This window comes from Micropterus salmoides, unplaced genomic scaffold, assembly GCF_014851395.1.
Source record: "Micropterus salmoides isolate LMB-PRFRI ecotype aquatic unplaced genomic scaffold, ASM1485139v1 Ms_hic_scaffold_3, whole genome shotgun sequence".
NCBI lineage: Eukaryota > Metazoa > Chordata > Actinopteri > Centrarchiformes > Centrarchidae > Micropterus > Micropterus salmoides.
The window spans coordinates 33,167,176-33,183,155 of NW_024042261.1; the positions used below are offsets into that span (position 1 = coordinate 33,167,176).

At 41.5% G+C, this 15,980-nt stretch overlaps 1 protein-coding gene across 5 annotated transcripts in view; it reads left to right on the forward strand.

Moving 5' to 3' along the window:
• Positions 1-15,980, forward strand: part of nectin1b (nectin cell adhesion molecule 1b) — a 146,689-nt gene that overhangs the window by 46,918 nt on the left and 83,791 nt on the right. For all 5 annotated transcript variants that reach the window (XM_038692321.1, XM_038692322.1, XM_038692324.1 and 2 more), the window contains exons 2-5: positions 4,587-4,958; positions 6,780-7,079; positions 7,653-7,770; positions 12,098-12,249. In XM_038692321.1, the coding sequence (XP_038548249.1) occupies positions 4,587-4,958; positions 6,780-7,079; positions 7,653-7,770; positions 12,098-12,249 (942 nt within the window). The remainder of the gene's footprint in view (positions 1-4,586; positions 4,959-6,779; positions 7,080-7,652; positions 7,771-12,097; positions 12,250-15,980) is intronic.

The window sequence follows — 15,980 nt, forward strand, 5'->3', positions numbered from 1 at the left end:
ACTGACAGACAAAAAATGTGTACAAATGTTCTACCAGGGGAATAAACAAGCCGCTAATGGGTGGGTTTTGTGTGTGAATGAGACAGAAGATTTGGACTCCCCCTAAACACCCCATGTGTGGTCATGAATAGGGGAGTACAGAGCCCTGTGTCATTGCCGTGGGAACCGGGACTACATTAAACAGTCATTATCCTAAGTGGCTCAAGCCATGTTTTATCTATCAGCATCCCACTTAAATAACAATAGGGTATCCAAAGCATATCAAGCATGAGGAGATGATGTGTCTTCATGTGATAAGCTTTAAAGCTGCGTTTGGCAAGAAGAACCAAAATACACCTGATTTATCTGCTAGAATCACAAAATGGAGCTGCAGTTGACGAGACTATTACAAGTCTACAAACTGAGATTCCACAGATTTGACCTATTTGCCTAAATTTAATTTTACTGTGGGGTTTGGACAGAAGCATCCCTGTCAACAGGAATCAACAAGTGAGCACTCGGGCCAGTGAAAATGGAAACTCTTCACTCTCTCCACCCCTAAAAGCAAGAGAAGACATTTAAGTCTAAGAAGAGTGCAGTTTAATGATATCATATTACACATTTTCTGGGTTTTGAAGTCTTCAAACTTCAAACAGCGACGTCTCACTGCCATTTGGGACTGACTGTGTGCCAAGTTGCCTGGTGCAGCTTTAAATAGAAGACATTAATGAGTGCCTCTTCTAAAATATGCATTGAGTCCTATTTAATCTTTGCTCACATTGCAGCAGCTAGAGGTGAATAATTCTGAACTTTATTTGACTCAGGCACAAATGGATTTCTCTTGGATGAGCATGGCCCAAGTAATGGTACATGAGCCAGTAATTGTCTTCTAAAATATTGCTGGTTGTTGGCCAGTTCAGCTAAGAAAAAAAAGACAATAGTGATACATAGTCATTGCGAGATGAAATGCCAAGTAGCAATTGTCTTATGTAGAAGAAACTCCTAGGCTTAAGGGGATGGTGCCCTGGATTTCAATTTAGAGTTTTACAGTGTTTTATATGTAGAGCAAGGTCTCGTTTTAAACTCTACTGAAGAATATCAGGGAACAAACAGATGGATGAATGTAGTATATTTTGGGTTGAAGCTATAATTTGTCTTATTTGCAGAGAGAAAAGCAAATATTAAATCTTAATAACATGGTTGTAATTCATTTTTTATTTGTTACAGAAAGGAATCCAGCTTGATTTTCATATTAGTGTTTGCTTTCCCTTGTGGGTAATACAATCTCTGACTCATCTAAACACATTCACTCTTCCTTCAACTTTTTTGATCAAAACTCCCAGCAGTTCTGTATTTTGCAGGATATTGTCTACACACCATAAGAAGGTTATTTGACTGAAGGCTGGTATTTGTTGCAACATGCGTAGCACATTGTCCAATGCGCCATATGCAAACAACACAGAGCACATGTTTTTTCCGTGCTGCCTGACAGGCCAAATCTTATTACAGTTGAATGTTTTTTACACAGCTCTGTGCCGCGGCCTTGGGAGTCGCTTGCTATCAGTGCAGGGCCAGACGGTACAGCAGATGTTTTAATAGTGCCCCTTATGTCCCGCTTGATCCAAGTCAGCTCACCTGGTGTGAATCACTCTTGTTTTTTTTCTTTTTCTACCAGCTTGGGCATACTTTCTGCTTTGTTTGTTTGTCCTATTGCTTTTCTTTCCAGAAATAGGGCTCCTCTTTCCACTGGCAACTCGCAAGGCAGTGTCTAGCCTCAGGTGTATTAGAGCATGACTGTCCCCCCAGTCAGCCTCTTGTCAGTGTGAGAACAAAGCAGCAGCAGCATAAGCGACAACGCAAGCCAGCCTCAAACCCGCAGCACACCTTCAAATCTCCCCAAAGCTCCGCCTTCCTCTTTGTCTCCCTCGCTCTCGCCAGTTCTTCATCTCCACTATTATATTATTTTTTCTTCCCCTTCTTCCTTCTGTTTCTGCACCACTGGATCTCATCACCCTCACAAAACCTACCTTCTTAATGCCTCATGCATGTATGTGGCTTTGCTCTTCTGTGGTTTTGCTGCTCTGTGGTGCAATCTATAATTACAGCTCTACTGTATGCTGAGCCAACGACTTCTCCAGTCCTTGAGTGAAAGGGGTCCCCGTGGGCGCCCCTGGTCCTTCAAGGAGGGGATTTGGGCTCTGTGGCTGTGTAATTATGCCTATTCCTCTGGTTTCCATTTGCGTGAGCTGCTGTTTATTTGGTTCAATATGAGTGGGGAGCATCAGACTCAGAGGAGGGAGGGCGGAACAAGGGAGGGAGGGGCTGCAGCTTTTCACACAGCCTGCCCCTGCCAGTATTGTTTTAGCATTCAAGTGGGTGAGGTCTGGCCAGGTACATATTTATGAGGTTTTACAGCCCCCCTGCACACACAGCCCCCCACTTTCCTCCAACTTAAGATTAAACTTTAACTAGTGTTGTCACACAGTAAATTGTGTTTGCTCTTTCAAAAAATATCATACTATAGCTGCCACAACTGGTAATCTAAGCTGTGATAAAATGGAGTCAAGCGATGCCCTGAGGTGCACAAGGACACAGGTGTTTCTCAAGGTACAGACGACAAGGTTGCCAGTCCTCCCTGTCAAACTGTATTAGTAAATCAATCTGTCATCGTCAAATCCCCCAAGTTTAAATCTCTATAGATATATTGCTGATGTGGTCAGAAGGAAATGAAAGATGATGTGCACTCAGTAACTTCAAAAGGTTGTCACTTTGTTTTTTATGATTTGATGTAGGCAGCGAAGGCTGTACTTGAGTGAAAAGAATATAACAATGGAAAGAAATTGCCTTTCTCTCGTAATGCACTGCTTTCTAGCATAAGCCATTCAACCTGAGAGTTGTGCGCCCACCTTGAAAGATGGAAAGAAATACATTGTTCATCTTAAGGGTCTAAAAGCCGGAGTCTGCACCAAGTATTTCCTCTCTCTTCGTGCATGTATTGTGCCCTGTTGTCCTTCGGCTGACTACCGACAGTTTTTATAAGAAAAATACCCCTAACAGTTGCTGCGGCTGCTTAGGCAGTTTGACAGGCTGCACGCACAGAACTCCCCCTCCTCTGAGCTTCAGATTCCGGTATAGTTGAAGATATAGGCTACATCAGATATTATATTCCTTGGGTGTGTACATAAATGGATCCCTCTTACATATTCTTACACATTTTAAAGCCCCCTGTGGAAACTTTATCTCTGAATGCAGCGATTATCCATCATTTCGATGCAGTTAGTCTGCGCATGTGTATATGCCCCAGTCCTCCACTTGAGGCCACAACATATTTTCTCTCTGTTTATGACTTGATTCACTGGTGGCTTTATGAGTCTGGTGTGATTAACGGAGGAATTCAGTCTTTCTTCCTGTGGGTCCTCGCCTATCCATAGGAGATAATTATAGCTGTGGCTGGTTGTAAATACAAGCCCAGCCAGGGGTTGTCGGACCAGGAAATGGGACATCATCAGACTTCACCTGGGAAGGAACATAAATCAGAGGCTGAGATAACAAAGATGTGTAGAAGACAAAAGGATGCAGGAGCCCTGCAGCAGTTCACTGACACATCTGTTCAGACTGCAGTCATTTCCAACCCTGGACCAGGTGTAAATGATAGTTGTAGCTGTTTATCTGCACTTATGGCTTAGATTGAAGGAACAAAGAAAGGCCAAGAGCAGGAATTGTTGTGGATAAAGATGAGCCACAACGAAATCAATTAATCAATTCCTTATTCAGTAGCAAATGTTTACCATGTTTGGTTAATAAGTGATTCAAGTGATTAATTGATCATTAAAATAGTTTTGAGTTAAAAATCAGATGGGCATGAGAAAGAAGAGAGGCTGAGTTTAGGAAGAGGTAAACATATGCATGAAAGACTAAACCACAGGCGAATTTACAGAAGGTCCGTTCTTGCTAATTGACCTTTTTTAGCACTAAAACCCTCACAGGTTTAGATAGTAGGGGTGGGGGGCATAATTGCTGGGGTTTTTTATTTAGCTAATGTGTGTGTTCTCATTGTTTTGAGTGCTTACACAGGACTCCACATTGTTTTTTAATAAGAGCTCCAGGCATTGAAGTATTTGTGAGTAAAAAGTAATTAAAATTACAATGGGCTAGCCTATGTGTTGCTGGGTAGGTGGAGGGCCGCACAGCAGACGACGACTTGGCTCCAACTCACTGCCCTTGTATTCATTCATTAGTGATGCATTGGTTTGCGCTTGGCCCTTCCATCTCATCAGAAACAGTATCCCCATGGACAAAGACAGGGCTGCATAGATGTGCCCATTATGTTAATAACTCCCCCACCTTTTATACACAACCACCATGTACCAACTCTTTACACTGATGTATAGGGAGCAGACATTGCCTCTGTAACATGGGGAGTGTGTGGTTGAATCCATGAGTTTCACCGTGAGTGTGCGTGCATGTACTACCTAGGAGGCTGAATTGACTCCTTGACTTGCAGCGCATGTACTTGTTATCGACTGGAGTGCTTTGCTTGGCCTTGGACACTTGTTAATTGTAATTAAATGTTTTTTTTCCTCTTTTTCTGTGTCTGTTACTTCTAGCTGGCAACGGACAGATGGTACAGATGGACCCCAGTAAGTCTGGCTTTGTGGGTTCACAAGTGGAGCTGCGCTGCATTTTCATCAACAGTAACCCGCCAGTCAAGATCTCTCAAGTCACCTGGCAGAAGCTCCTCAACGGCACCAAACAGAATGTGGCCATTGCCAACCCAGCACTCGGTGTGTCTGTTCTCTCACCCTTCAAAGAGCGGGTCAGCTTCAAGCAGGCAGCGGTTCGTCATCGTACACCCTCGCTGGAGGACACCACCATCATGTTCTCCAACCTGCAGCTGTCTGATGAAGCTGCTTACATCTGCGAGTATACTACATTTCCTGCAGGCAACCGGGAGAACATGGTCAACCTGACTGTATTTGGTAAGAGCTTCTAGAAAAATAATGATTTGAATCCACAGCATCTATAATTTTTAAGGTAAAACTGACAAACGTTGTATTTTACTGAAAATAACAGCTCCCTGTACAGATGTAAAGCTTTAAAGGCTTAACCCTTTCCAAGTTGCATCAGCATTTTCAGAAAATTTAATTGATGACATTTATATTCCCAAAATGTTGCTTCCCTGTAAAAAGGGTGTATCTGCAAAACTTGCTATTAATGAGCTAAAAAAACATCGCAGCACTCTGTTTTCAGCTTTGTGACAATAAATTTTTTTCCATAATCAAATGGGGTTTTAAATTGTTTATTTAGCTTGACAAGAAGGAGAATTTTCTCCATCTATATATTAATACTTGTTTGAAAAATTCAAAATGACCAAATTTGGAGATTGGTTTTCACTGGACAGAAAGAAATAGGATTTCAATGTGAAATCAGAAAATGCATCTACATTGCGGTGACTCAAGTATGTGTCAGTACGTTTTTGAGATAAGGAAATGGGGGAAAGAAAACAGTTAACATCAGTTAAGGAGTAATTTCCTCAAACATGTCATGACTGGCCTAATGAATAGTTAGAGGGATGTAAAACTTGTCTCTTTGACTTTAGGCAGAAAAAGAACATTTTTCAGAATCAGATAACATAGGGTCAAACTGACTTCTGACAATTTTCCATTTTAGCTAAAAGAAAACACTTTTACAGCTCTGCTCTTCAATGTTATATTGCTACAGGCTTTGTTGTAAAGTAGGTTGAGTTCCTCTGGAACACCTCAAACCAGATACTTTCCTACCACATTGTTTGTAGTTAAAACTCCCAGGCAGAGATCGGTGAACAGCGCCATCAACCATCACACCATGGTTGAATTTACAAGGCTCTCAATCCATTAAGGGCCTTGACATTGAGTGTTCATATTCAGCAAGTGAAAATAATTTTGACAAATTCATGATTCATGATGATTGTTGTGACATGTTGTTTAGCACCAATCCCAGATTGGCCCATATGGCTTTGATAAAATAGGAAACTGCTGGAGAGAGCAGTCAATAAAAATGGCAGGTGAGACCGAAATCAATAAGGCCACTTCAGAGTGTGTAATTTGGCTTGAATAATCGCGTCTTGTGAAAAAAAGAGGAATGCCTGAGATGTCGTTTATCTTGGAAAGAGGCAGCTTTGAAAAGGTTGTGCGCTGACTTTGATTAGAGATCTAATTAGAAATTAAGTGTTGGTGTGCTTTCCATTAAGTCCCAGTAAAAGAAAAAGCACTTGCCTTAAGTAGTCCCTGTTGCCAGAGCTTCTTGTCAGCTCTGAGTCCCCATTTTGTGTCACTGAGCCTCCCAGGTCTTTTTAGGCTTCTGCGGCTCACTGAACATTAGGAACCTGTGTGCAGATAACCAACTGGCAGCGTTCAAAGAGGCCTCTTCATGGCCTATCTCTTTCAGTTGTGCATTCGCTCAAGCTCAAGCCTGCCTTTTGATGTACTAAGAGTAGATTGCTAATTGGTAACTCACAATGGATTCAAATTGGATGACTGCATTTGGGTAGGCAAGTGGGTTCTACATCTGTGCAAGCTTTGACAACTGTTTTTAGCTTTGAGGAGGGAAAGAAGCAAAACTTTGCCTTTGATTTGAGTTACAACACTGTTTTCATCTCTCATCCCCTTAGTTTAATTTACTTAAAAGCTGATTGTAGGTGAAGTAGACAAAATTAGACAAATGAGATGGAGAGAGACTGAAAGAAAAAACTCAAGATTTTTGTTTAATGAACTTTAATTACATTTCATTCATTTGATTGCTTTATCCTTTCGTCTCTACAGCTCGGCCCATGACACGTATGACTTTGACAACGCCCACGATTGTGGCCAGGGCTCAGAAACGCAAGATGACTGTTGCCACTTGTGTGTCAGCCAATGGGAAGCCACCAAGTGTGATCAAATGGGACACCAGGTTGAAAGGCGAAGCCACTTTCCAGGAGACTCGCAACCAAAATGGGACAGTGACTGTACGGAGCAACTATGTGGTGATACCGAGCCGCGAGACCCACAGACAGAAGCTTACGTGTATTGTGACGTACCAAAGTGAAAAGATCACAGACAGCGTGGTGCTGAATGTGCAGTGTAAGACTCTCCCATATTAATGCTCTGATTTTTACAATTTTTTACAATGAGCAGGTTGGTTTGGACTTATTTTCACCTGGATTTCATGTTTTCATGCACCCAAAAGTTGTTGTTTCCTGCTGCAAGAATAAACCAATAATAGTTTACAGTAAACTAGGACCTTTCTAGTTGTACAAGTCAAGAGAGCAGACTATGCACTAGACTCTTACTAAGGAAATGTTATTTTAAAAAATATCATTTTCAGAATTTCTTTTAAATAACAAAAATTAAAATGTTTAAAAACAATACTGAAACAGCCTCGTTAATTAATTAATGTAGGAAGGAGTTAACTGCTTTTAAAAAAATTACATTTCATTCTACTGTCTTACAGGTTTGTTAAACTATTATGCTCTACTTTTTCCCCTTTAAACAGTATGTAACCCTAACCATCATAATGCAAAACACATTATCATAGCTAATACTGTTAAACATATGGAGAAATTGAAGTTGCTTCAACACAGGTACAATGATACAGCGGTGTTTTTGGATTATGTTGTGGAGGGATGAACTGACTTCGGCATACCTTCCTTGCAGATGAACCTGAGGTGAAGATCGAGGGCTTTGATGGAAACTGGTACCTGAACCGTCAGAATGTTCAGCTGACCTGCAGGGCTGATGCTAACCCCCCTGTCACGATCTACCAGTGGAAACTGTGAGTCTGACTAAACCCTAACAAAAGCCCTTAAGGCTGAGAAGACAAGACAGCAGGGCTACGTGTTGTTTCTCTCACGTTTTTTCTCTCAGGTTTCTGACTGAAAAAAAAAGTGTTTTTGTGGAGGACACAGGAAGGCAATTTTATAGAATGGCCTAGTCCAATGGAATCAACTCTTTTCCAACATTTGTTGGATTATACTATATATGCATATAGTATTCAAAGATAAAAACACACCATCCATTTGTTTGTTTATAAAACCATGTGATAAAGACAAGAGTTGGACCCACACCCAGAGCACAATGGGCCTATTACAGCAGCAACACAGCCCTATCTGCCTGATGGTCACAGATACTGGGAGATAAATGCAAACAGAACACGGTTTGCTTTGCTTATGTGGTTTTGCTTTGAAGTTTGAGGACCAGCATTCAGGTAGAGGGGTAAGAAAGCATCATTGTTAGTGCAGTTGTGTTCTCGGGAGGGCACAGAAGGCAGCGGTTTGTCGCTGATACACAGAGAAGAGAGCTGAAACTGACAGCTGTAGTACGAGCTGTGGATTAGGCCAGCATACCACATGGCTGACATCAGTGTTTCTGCCTCAGAGACTATCATTGCAAATACTTGAACATGTTTTCAAGGCCTCTGAGAATCGCTAAATAAACCTGGGTTTGATCTGCTTTGAGTAATGGCATGAATGTTGGTCATGCGGAAATTTTGTAGTTTAAATATAAACAGTATAACATGGAGGAGAACACCTAGAGTGCACAGTTGTTTTTTGTAATTTACATTGTTTGAAGTGTTTTAGAGATTTCGAAGATTTCAGATGCAAAACAAAACAAAAAGTCAGTACCACTCGTTGAATATAAAGCAACTTTTCTGAGCATATTACGGTTCTAAATGAAAGCATAATGCAGTAAAATTGAGAGATAAATGTAGCAATTTGTCCTGTAATTGCTGGGTGAAGGCTGGGTTGAGAAATATGTCTCTGGACTTGAGTGGATGTGGATTAATAGACTATTGTACCCTCATTGTATCTACTGTATGGGCTACGGTTGGATTTTAATGAGGCATAGGGGATCATTTTTCCTTTCTTTCCCTTATGCATAGATTTAGCTCTCCGGGCAGAAACACTGATATACACACAGCAGCAAAAAAAGACGACGAGATAGAGAAGACTTGACCTGTTTGGGGTTTTTTTATTATCAGAGGCAAGGGGAGATTTATGGAGATAGGGAAAGAAGAGGAGGAGGGTGAAGAGATGTGATGTAGAAAGACGAGGGCACTGTGTTGACAGATAGGAGGGGACGGCCATTGCTGCACTGAAAATGAGATGCCAAATCTGTTGTGAAGGTTCCCTTGGGCTCCACTGTGGAGGTCAGCACAAGGCTGTGACGGAAGGATCCGGAACAGGCCGGCATGATTGCGTCACACTTATGTGTTTGATACAGATCCACATTATTTCCAGAGACAATCAGTTGTATATAGTATTTATGTTATTCAGTGAGATCTTTCGTATTATCGTTTTTTTCTAATTAATTTGGCTTATTGTGGCAGCTATAATAAAAACAACTCTTTAGTTTGTACCATCTCTATCCACTTTTCACGTTATATTTGTTTCCCTGCATTGTGTGAAGTGTGCAGAGAGCCTTGGCATTTATACAATTCTTGAAGAAAGAATTCGAGCATCTTTGATTTTTTTTTTTTTTCTCAGGGCCCAGTGCCACAGCTAATTCTCAAAATGGGTTAATAGGGAGCTGCACTGAAAAAGCAGAAACTCAACAAAAAAGCAACACACACTATTTGAACTTTATTGTTTGTTTTTGAAATGTTTGTTTGTAGGGCATTCTTAACTTGCCATGCTCATTTGTTGAGTCTGTTTTAAGTGCATGCTGTGATTTTCAGTGGGCAAAATAATAGTAAGCGAGGTAAGGGAGGGCTGAAGAGTTGTTTATTATCACATGTAACTCAATTACTTGTGTGCTGAGAGGACAGACTTTTTTTCTTTTCCTAAAAAGCAATTTTCAAGCACACGCATCATCTCCCTCCCCAATGCATTTTCAGTTACTCAAAGATATCGGATTCTATAAATAAAAAAAACAGTATTATTGTTATTACTGCACATTGCAGTGTGATTACCTCAAACTCCACTCCAATTAGCTGGCTTACTTATCTCTTTTGTGAAAATGTGGGGACTGCTGGTTCAATAGCTGCAGATAAAACTCCCAGATTACTTGATGCTTAAGTATAATTACTGCAGGATATAGTTAGTACAGTCAGTTCTGCCTCCACAAAGGCTAAACAGGCCGATGCCCCTTTTATTTAACATAAGAAATTAGAAAAAAACAAGAATAAAACCCAACATTAAACATGTATGAAAGAACACTTTCAGGCCAACGAAACAAAGGGATGTTTGATTGAAGACACCGTCCATTAATGCTACTCATTTGTTAGTGTGAAGTCCAGAGAGCAGTCTTAATTTCTAAATTTAATGAATATTAAAATCTCTTCTAATGAGTTTCTTGTTGCAAATGTGAATTTCCATATTTTTAGACCTGATTATAAATAGCAATCATATTTTAGGTTCTGGTGTTTTAGCATGTACAGTGTGTTTTTAGTTTAAAGCTGCCTCCACAAAATCACACAGTTTCCTGTGTAATCAAGATGGCGATTTTATAATTAGTGTCTTTGAGTCCCCCCCCCCCCCCCCCCCCCAACCCTCCGCACACCCACATCTGTACACACACATCACATACATGCATGCACAAGGGTAGGCCAGCCAGTCACCAAAGAGTCTGTATCACTCTCAAGCTGTTTGTTACCCTTTCATTTTGCTACCCCTCAGGCTCCACACACACACACACACGTTCAGATGTCACATACAAATGCAGACATCTCTGGTCGCAGCAGAATCTGTGGTGAATCGCAGTTTGCTAGCCTTTCATTTCTGTAGCAAATCAATTGAGCTTTGCAGAACTCAGCATTTGATAGAGGCGCACAAGGTAACTGATTATTGAATCGTGACATACTGTATTGAGGGTTGTTTGCAGCTCCATTGTGAACGTGTCTCCAAATCGGCATATGAAAAACAACTTGACCGTAGCTCTTTTATTACTTTTGATCTGAACTGTGGGTACTTTGTGGTTTTGAAAAAAATACAGTGCTTTTTATTCAGACTGGTCCTGTAAGTCTGCTCTATAAAATGCAAATCCGCTGTTTGTAATTGACATTTTATGATAGATTAATTAACAAATAGCTTCTCACTGTGTCTTTCCCCACATCATTGAAGAGCCTTGTTCAAAATCTGTTTAGTGCAGCTCAAGTGCTTGATGTGTGGCCATTGTTTGCACAAGACCTAATTTTGTTGCCTCTCTGTAATGTCGTTTTGTTTTTCTCTCACTGTAATAAATGGAGCATTACATTATGGCACAACAGCAGATCTCAAAGTGTCTCTCTATGACAGAGAGTGAAGGGGGGAAGTCTTTGCAGCATCCTCATTGTTTAAAGAAACCAAAACTACCGCCAATACCCAGCAATTCACCACAGTCAGAGCTGAGACCATGTTTGTAGCTCCACTTAAGCTAGGTCCATTCAGAGCAGCTGATGAAGCTGATCGAGGGGAAGGCAACAGGAAATGGCTAATTGTCACAGAATTTGATACCCTTTTCAGCCTTCAGGCTCCATAAAAAGGGTCCAGATAATAGAATGGATGGTCGGTGTGCTCATGATCGGTGACCTCAAAGTGTGCTGACCTGATCAAAGGGCATGAGCGAGTCTGAACGAGTTAGAGATAGTGAACCATGAAGACAAACACCTCAGGCAGGAGAGACGGGCTCCAGTTCTCATTGACAGCTCAGCATTTGGTACATTCTGCATTTATCGCTTGATCAGCTGCCTCTCTTGACAGCTCCCCTGAGTTTTGAGTTCAGCCATGTGAGCTGTGCTGTAGTTAAGGAAAAAAGCCCCCCTCACCACCCCACCCTCCTACCACCACTGTCTGTTTTGTATTCTACATGCCAAAAAAGCTGTGTGTCCTCAGGCGTCAACTAAGTCTTACCTGTTTGGACCTGCTGGGATTCCCTGTCCTCATAATTTTGTTTGGACTTGATGGATGATGGCTGAAATATAGCACTGTCAAATATTCCTGGTATTTATCTCACCTCGACACACACATCCGCGTTTGTTTGGCACTAGAGACTGTATTTTTCATGCGCTTTGAATTGCTTTGTCGCTCCTGGGAGAGGGATTTTTTCCCTACCTACTGTGGTCTGGTGTAATTCTGCCTTTTTATGGTGTCTCTATTATTGTCTCTCTCTCTCTCTCACCACAGCTTGAATGGCTCCCTGCCCAGTAATGTGGAGATCAAGAACAACACCCTGTTCTTTAAGGGGCCGGTGACCTACGACCTGGCCGGTACGTACGTCTGTGACGCTACCAACGGTATCGGGACTCGCACTGGCACCGTGGACGTCAACATCACAGGTAGGTTGATAAACGCAGTCGTTTCTCTTTTCTGCTTCTTCAATAACCTTGGCATGGCTTGCATCAATACAGTACCTCGCTAAAATGTTGAGAAACCATCAGACCCCCGTCCCCCCTAAAAGAAACACATAATCCATGCGCAATATCCATGCACACGTGCAGACCAGCTGATTGTAGCAGATTACCTGCATGTTTTCAGTGCAGTTCCCACCTGCCAGAGGCTTTGTGGCTCCCTGCTGTACTGTGTGGCAGGTGAGATGGGGTAAAAAGACTCTGTGCTTGTGTGTCAGAGCTACACAGACACTGTGAGAACACAACAGCCGCCCCCTTCCATCATGCCCTCTTACGCATCCCGGCGCATGTGTGGGAGCGATATAAAGCAAATCTATTATAGGTGCCTAAAATAACATCAAGGAATATGGGGGTTTGAGGTGAAGGTACTGTATTGATCATAGTTTGCTCGCATCACGCTCATATTTCTCCGAACAGCCCGTGCCTCTTTTGTAGTTGAGCTCTGCGTTCATTCTTTCGTCTCTTCTGTCTTCTGGGGAAAACAAAATGCTGAACAAAACTGATTCAGTTCCCTTGCCTTCCAAATAATTGTTGGCACACACGCATTGTGGTTCCTCTGGGTTCTTATCCATAGGAGACAATATTTTGCACTCAAATCCCTTGCAACAATATATACCAGATCTGACTTTGCTATATGTACTATAAATGTGGGACTCTTCTTCTATTGGTGCCAGCTGTGTGTGTGGTATTGGGAGACTGTCACAGTTTTGCTCTGGTCGGACTGGAAAGACTTTTTCCCTTTACTCTTTGTCCTGCTTGATTTCTGGGAAGCTGGGGTGTTCTAACTTGCATTGCTTTGCATGTTGACTCATGCTGTGTCTCTGGGAACGCTGTGCTCGGTGTGAAGTGAACAGCTGTGCCTTACAGTATCATTGCATACTTTTGTTTCTGTGTCCTGTCTTTCAGTGTGTTATTCTCCAAAGGTAGGGGGAAGGCTAATACAAAGCAGCTTTGTAGGACGTGATGTCATTACCTGCATTGTGAGAAGTTACCCGTCAAAGTAGGGGGGTTAGTAGTGTGATAATAGATATCTCAAAGGAGCGTGAACAGTCCTTACTTATCAAACAGGAAAGTGAGGAAGTAATCTACCGTCAGGAAATCACCCTGCAACAGCTTGTATTGAGTAATTGTGTTCCAAAGAGATTGTACTGTTTGCCATAAAGAACTGTATCCTTTTGGAAAGAAAAAACAAAGGCACCAAAGTCATTTTCTATTTCTGCTTTTTCATTGATTGCTTAAATTAACAAACCACATTGCCATTGTCCCTGTAGTCTTTCTGTTTATTCTCATCATTTGTCCGTATAATTTTATTGAGTGAGTGTGGTGAACAATGTGTGGGTACATAATTTGAGTGCATTCAGTTTCAATTTGTCCGTATCCAAAATATGATACCAAGCGTTTTTGTTTTTTGTAACATTTAGAGCCTTGTAAAGATTTGCAGATTGTTCAGCAGCAGGTCAGAGGAAATGTAGTGATTGATTTTGAAGCTGTGAAAACACTCACACACGGTTCACAGTAATTAATACACTTAGTTATTACATATCATATCAGAGAACTGTGATTAGGCATTAAAGTGTTTTCACATTTTCTTCTTGACAACTTGATTGTCACTTTACTTTCAGCTGAAAGAACTCCATTTTACAAAAGTAGCGTCATGCCAACACATATTCTGAATAAGCCAGGGGTCTTTGAATGCTGTGGACTCTTAAAAGTAGCTAAAAACAGGCATTTAGGTAGCATATGGTATTTAATGTTTAAACTTGTGTCATATGTCTGTTCCTCCTGCATTTTTTTTATCAGTTTTTCTTTGTTTCAAAAGCACTGTGTGACTGGTATCTGTGAATGGTGCTATTTAAATAAACTTTACTTGCTAATAAGCTGGCGAGATGCTAGCTGCAAGTGTTCTATATTGTTAAATGGCAAAAGTCTTGAATTTCTTTCCCAAAGGGTCCCATACAAGCCTTAAAAGCATGTTGCCAGTTCCCATAGTAACAGTGACAAGTTAAAGGGAGAAGAGCCAGCCTCTCCTCCTAAAGCACATTTCAGAGTCTCAGCTCCAACATGGCGCCCAGTGAAATTTATGAACAGCTCACAAACAGCGATAGTTTGTCTGTCAAACATTTGTATGGTTTGGTGCTTAAAGTTGCAGAGAGGAGCGCAGCAGCATGTACAGACAGGGACAGAGATGTCCTGCCCTTGTCTCATACAGGTGCAACATGGATATGTTACAGTGGGATCATACAGTGCTTGTGCTTATGTGCTATTTGCTGATGTTGTGAAATGCTAGCCTATTCCTGTCTTAATGTGAACTTGTCAGCATAATCTCCTGCACTACCACTGAACACCATTTAGCTTCAAGGATATGTGTAAAAGAAATTTTTCTGTTTAGAAGACGTTTCTGTGAATGTAGATCAGCTTGTGGTAGACTTAACATCAGTTATGATGACATGAATATAAACTGTTAGAGGTTAACTTGAGGGTAGGCACAACATTTCTTTTTAATTCTTTGAAGTGCTCTTTGCAGCCTTGACATTGGCTGTGCATAATGACCCGGTGGCTGTGGTAAAGAAGTATGCTGATGCTTCATTAACTTCAAAGAGCATCTTTGTGCTTCTCAACAGCCTCAGACAGGCCTGGCTGAGATATGGCAGGTGAGAGAGCCCACTGCTGGCCTGTGTTCAAGGCTGCAGCATTGGGGCTCAGTAGTGCTAGCTAAGTGTTATTTGCAGAAAAGGAAGGTGACCAACCTGATAGCCCGAGTACATTTGTTCAACAGCTCACAGAGCTACCAGTGCTGAAAATTTCTAGACTAGTGCTAAACATGAAATAATAATTTATTTTCCTTGATCAAGGGCACCTTTTAATGGTTTTGGATTTAGAGGCACTCTGTAGAGCCTGTGTTTCTTGTCAATAAGCTGGCCTTTTTTAGCCTGCTGTAAAGTGTCAGAGCTGTAACACATATATCAAGCTCTTCATACCACCATTGTACATAGTACTGTCACCTAGATTTATCCAAATGTACTACTACTAGCTGCATTATGCATGGATTTGGCAGTAGCACTTTTCATTTTGAAGTTGATTTTTATATTGTCACAGCAATATACACCTGCCACTGATACGACCCTTCTTCCAATGTCAGGAAGATGAAATATCCAAGACAACTTGTTTGTATCACAGAAAAGCTATTTTCTCACACTGGGAAACAACACTGATGGAGCACTTAAAGAAGGCGCATTTTAATCAAGCTCCTCAGTTTTCATGGACGGATTTGTGGGGAACAGCATAACTGTCACCTCGGCAGATAGCGGGGGCCACAGAGCACCTTGTTTCAATTAGTTTGCGGATAGTGTTTGCTGTGGAGATGGCATCGACTACCGTAAGTCACATGGGCTAAGACGGCTTTCTCCAAGGACATGTGTTTTGCAGATATGGTGTTGCTTGTCAGAATCTAATGAACCACTCTCCTGTTTTAATCAGTGCTCTCAAAAAAAAAAGAGGTGAAAGAAGAAGTCTGAGGGAAAAAGAGGATAGGGAGGGGAGAGGAGAGGATCTATGACAAGAGAGATGAGCTTTATGGAATGGGCCTCTTCTTAGCAAATACCTCTTTCATTCACATTCAGTTCAGAAATCTCCTGAGGAAAAGTTGACAAGTCGTCAGA